A 2688-nucleotide genomic window follows, 5' to 3' on the forward strand; every position below is an offset into this window, starting at 1 on the left:
TGGTGGCTGGTGACATTGGCAGGGATTTGCACACATTAACAAAGTCCCAGTTCAGCTGAAGCAGAAGGCAGCAATTCTGGCCAATCCTTGTCCCAGCTAATAGCAGGATAGATCTCCAGCGTGGTTACCACCAGTCTTGGCACAGGAGTCTTGGCACAGTGGAGGTGATAGCAGAATTGCAGGTATCCAACAACAGAAAAAGGGAAGCAATCATCAAGACTGAGTTAAGAATGAATCCAGATAATACAAGCTTGGAGAATCCCCCCAAAAAACTTGAGGAAAATCTAGCAATCTGGAATTTCTGAGTGAGTCCTTGAGCATTTTAAGCTAATAATTTCCAGGTTTCATTCATTCACCTTATATACTGAGGGCTTACTGTGTGCAAGACACAGTAGCAAGCAGAGGGGATACAGTAGTGAATAAGGTAAACACGGAATTTATTAAGTTGGGCTGGAAGAACAACGGCCAATATTCAACCTTTCTGGCTCTACAAAAATGGCACCTTCTTCTGGATCGACATAAATAAATTCTGGCAAGTTAGAAGGGGGAAAAATTAATTACCCCACCTAATTGCTTGATTATAGGGGCGCCTGGGTGGCTCAGTGGGTTAAAGCCTCTGCCTTCGGCTCAGGTCATGATCCCAGGTTTCTAGGATCGAGCCCCGCATCGGGCTCTCTGCTCAGTGGGGAGCCTGTTTCCCCTCCTCTCTCTGCCTGCCTCTCTGCCTATTTGTGATCTCTGTCTATCAAATAAATTTTTAAAAAGTCTTTAAAAAATTTAATTGCTTGATTACAATTGTGAAAATAGCTATGAAGGAACAATCAGATCTAACCCAAAAATCTTGTGTGTGCTCGCATGTGTGTTGCTGGTCAAGAAGGGTTTCCCTATAAAGCGTTCCTTTCGTGGACGTGACGATAAAGAGGAATTAACTTGGTGAAGGAGAGAGAGGGGTGTCATTCCTGGGAAAGTCAGGCACAAAGGCTTTGAAGGAGGGAAACTGGTCTGTTGCAGGGACTGAGAAGGTGACTAAACCCACGGAGAGGGGCAGAGGTGGCAGAGGACGAAGAGAAGGAGATGAGAGAATGCTGAGCGGGACGCAGGAGCCAGATCACCGCATATTATCTCTATCCAAAAGATGCCAACGTCTAGGGAATATTCCCGTGGCAAAGACTGTTCTATCTCCTTGTCATCAGGGAGCCTGGAGCCTTCAGCGAGGCAGCTAGCCGGTGGTTGAGTCAGGATCGGGAATCTGGGTCCTTTCGAGGGCTTCCTCCATCCAGTGTCCTGCGCGCAGGGTGGCAGGGGTGCCGCAGGCGTGGGAGAGGCCAGGGCCTCGCGAGGAGGCGGCCAGCGAGGCGGCGTGTGCGCCGCGCGCTCCCAGCCTCGGACGAGAGCCCAGCGCGCAGCCGTCCTGGCGGAAGCGGCACACGGAGAAGCAGTAGATGAGCGGGTCCAGGCAGCTGTTGAGGCTCAACAGCGCCCGGCTGAGGGCGTGCAGGACGTCGAGGGTGGAAGCGGCGCGGCACCCAAAGCCGTCGCTGCTCGCCGCGCCCTCCCGCCCGGCCACCCAGGGCGCCAGCAGCAGGTGGTAGGGCGCCAGGCAGAGGGCGGACACCAGCAGGAGCCCCAGCACCGTGGTCCTGGCCGCGCGCCGGTGCGGGCCGGCGGGGACCGGGCCGGGGCCCGAGGGCGCGCCGAGAGCCCGCTCCAGGCTCACGTAGGCCGCGAGCACCAGCAGGAAGGCGGCGGCGAAGAAGGCCACGGTGGCGTAGGCCAGGCCGGCGCGCGCCCAGACGCGCTCCAGGTACCGAGCGGCGCCCCCTGGCCCGGGGTCCAGCGCGTGCGGCGCGGCCAGCGAGGGCGCGGCACTGGCCAGGACCGCCAGCCAGGCGGCGGCGCAGGCGGCGCGCGCGGGTCCTCGGCGGCGCAGCGCGAGGCTGCAGGCGGCCCTGGGCCGGGGCCCGCGGACGGAGCCGCAGTGGCACAAGCTGAGGAGCGCGGCGAAGGCCACGGCCGCGTAGGTGGCCAAGTAGTAGGCGGCCCCAGCCGCGCGGCAGGCGGCCTCGGGGAAGGGCCAGTGGACCGGGCGCAGGTAGTAGGTGAGCCAGAGCGGCAGCGTGAGCGTGAAGAGCACGTCGGCCAGGGCCAGGTTGAGCAGGTAGAGCCGCAGGGCCTGACCCAGACGCCGGCTGCTGCGGACGAACACCGCCAGGGCGGCCACATTGTCCGGCAGCCCCAGGCCCAGAGCCATGGTGTAGGCAGCGGGCACCACGATGAAGCGAGCAGGGTCATCCTAGGGGCTGCAGCCGCGGACACCCAGGTCCCCAACACTGCCGTTCATCTCAGACCTTGGGCGGAAGAGAGGTCAGGGCGGAGGCTAGCCACAGAAGCAGCCCTCCATACCACCTTCCCTCGGCCCCGGCCTCCTCGGCCTCAGTCGTTGCAGGGAGGAGATACTAGAAGCAAGGAAGTCCGCGTGAAAGAGGCTTAGGGCTGAGCTGAGCCGGCAGCCCCGAGAATGGAGAATAGGGGATGAACTCCAGAGTCATTTCGAGTAGAATGGGCTTGCTGACAAGCTGCGGGGAAATGAGAAAGAGGCTTAGTCCTAGATAGCTTGGAAATTTCCAGCCTTGGTGACTGAGAGGGTAGAAGCGCCCGTCACAGATGGAGGATGGTTCGGATAATATG

At 59.4% G+C, this 2688-nt stretch overlaps 1 protein-coding gene across 1 annotated transcript; it reads right to left on the minus strand.

The window, feature by feature from the left end:
- Nucleotides 1–1219: 1219 nt before the first annotated feature.
- On the minus strand, nucleotides 1220–2251 carry LOC122899098 (P2Y purinoceptor 6-like). Its single transcript, XM_044236755.1, has one exon. It carries the CDS (start codon nucleotides 2249–2251, stop codon nucleotides 1220–1222), a length of 1032 nt encoding a protein of 343 aa, XP_044092690.1.
- Between the last annotated feature and the right edge of the window lie 437 nt (nucleotides 2252–2688).

The sequence above is a fragment of the Neovison vison genome, chromosome 2, assembly GCF_020171115.1.
Source record: "Neovison vison isolate M4711 chromosome 2, ASM_NN_V1, whole genome shotgun sequence".
Lineage (NCBI taxonomy): Eukaryota > Metazoa > Chordata > Mammalia > Carnivora > Mustelidae > Neogale > Neogale vison.

Bases quoted from the DNA above. Each gene is read 5' to 3' on its own strand.
- LOC122899098 (XM_044236755.1), bottom strand. From the start codon at position 2,251: ATGGCTCTGGGCCTGGGGCTGCCGGACAATGTGGCCGCCCTGGCGGTG.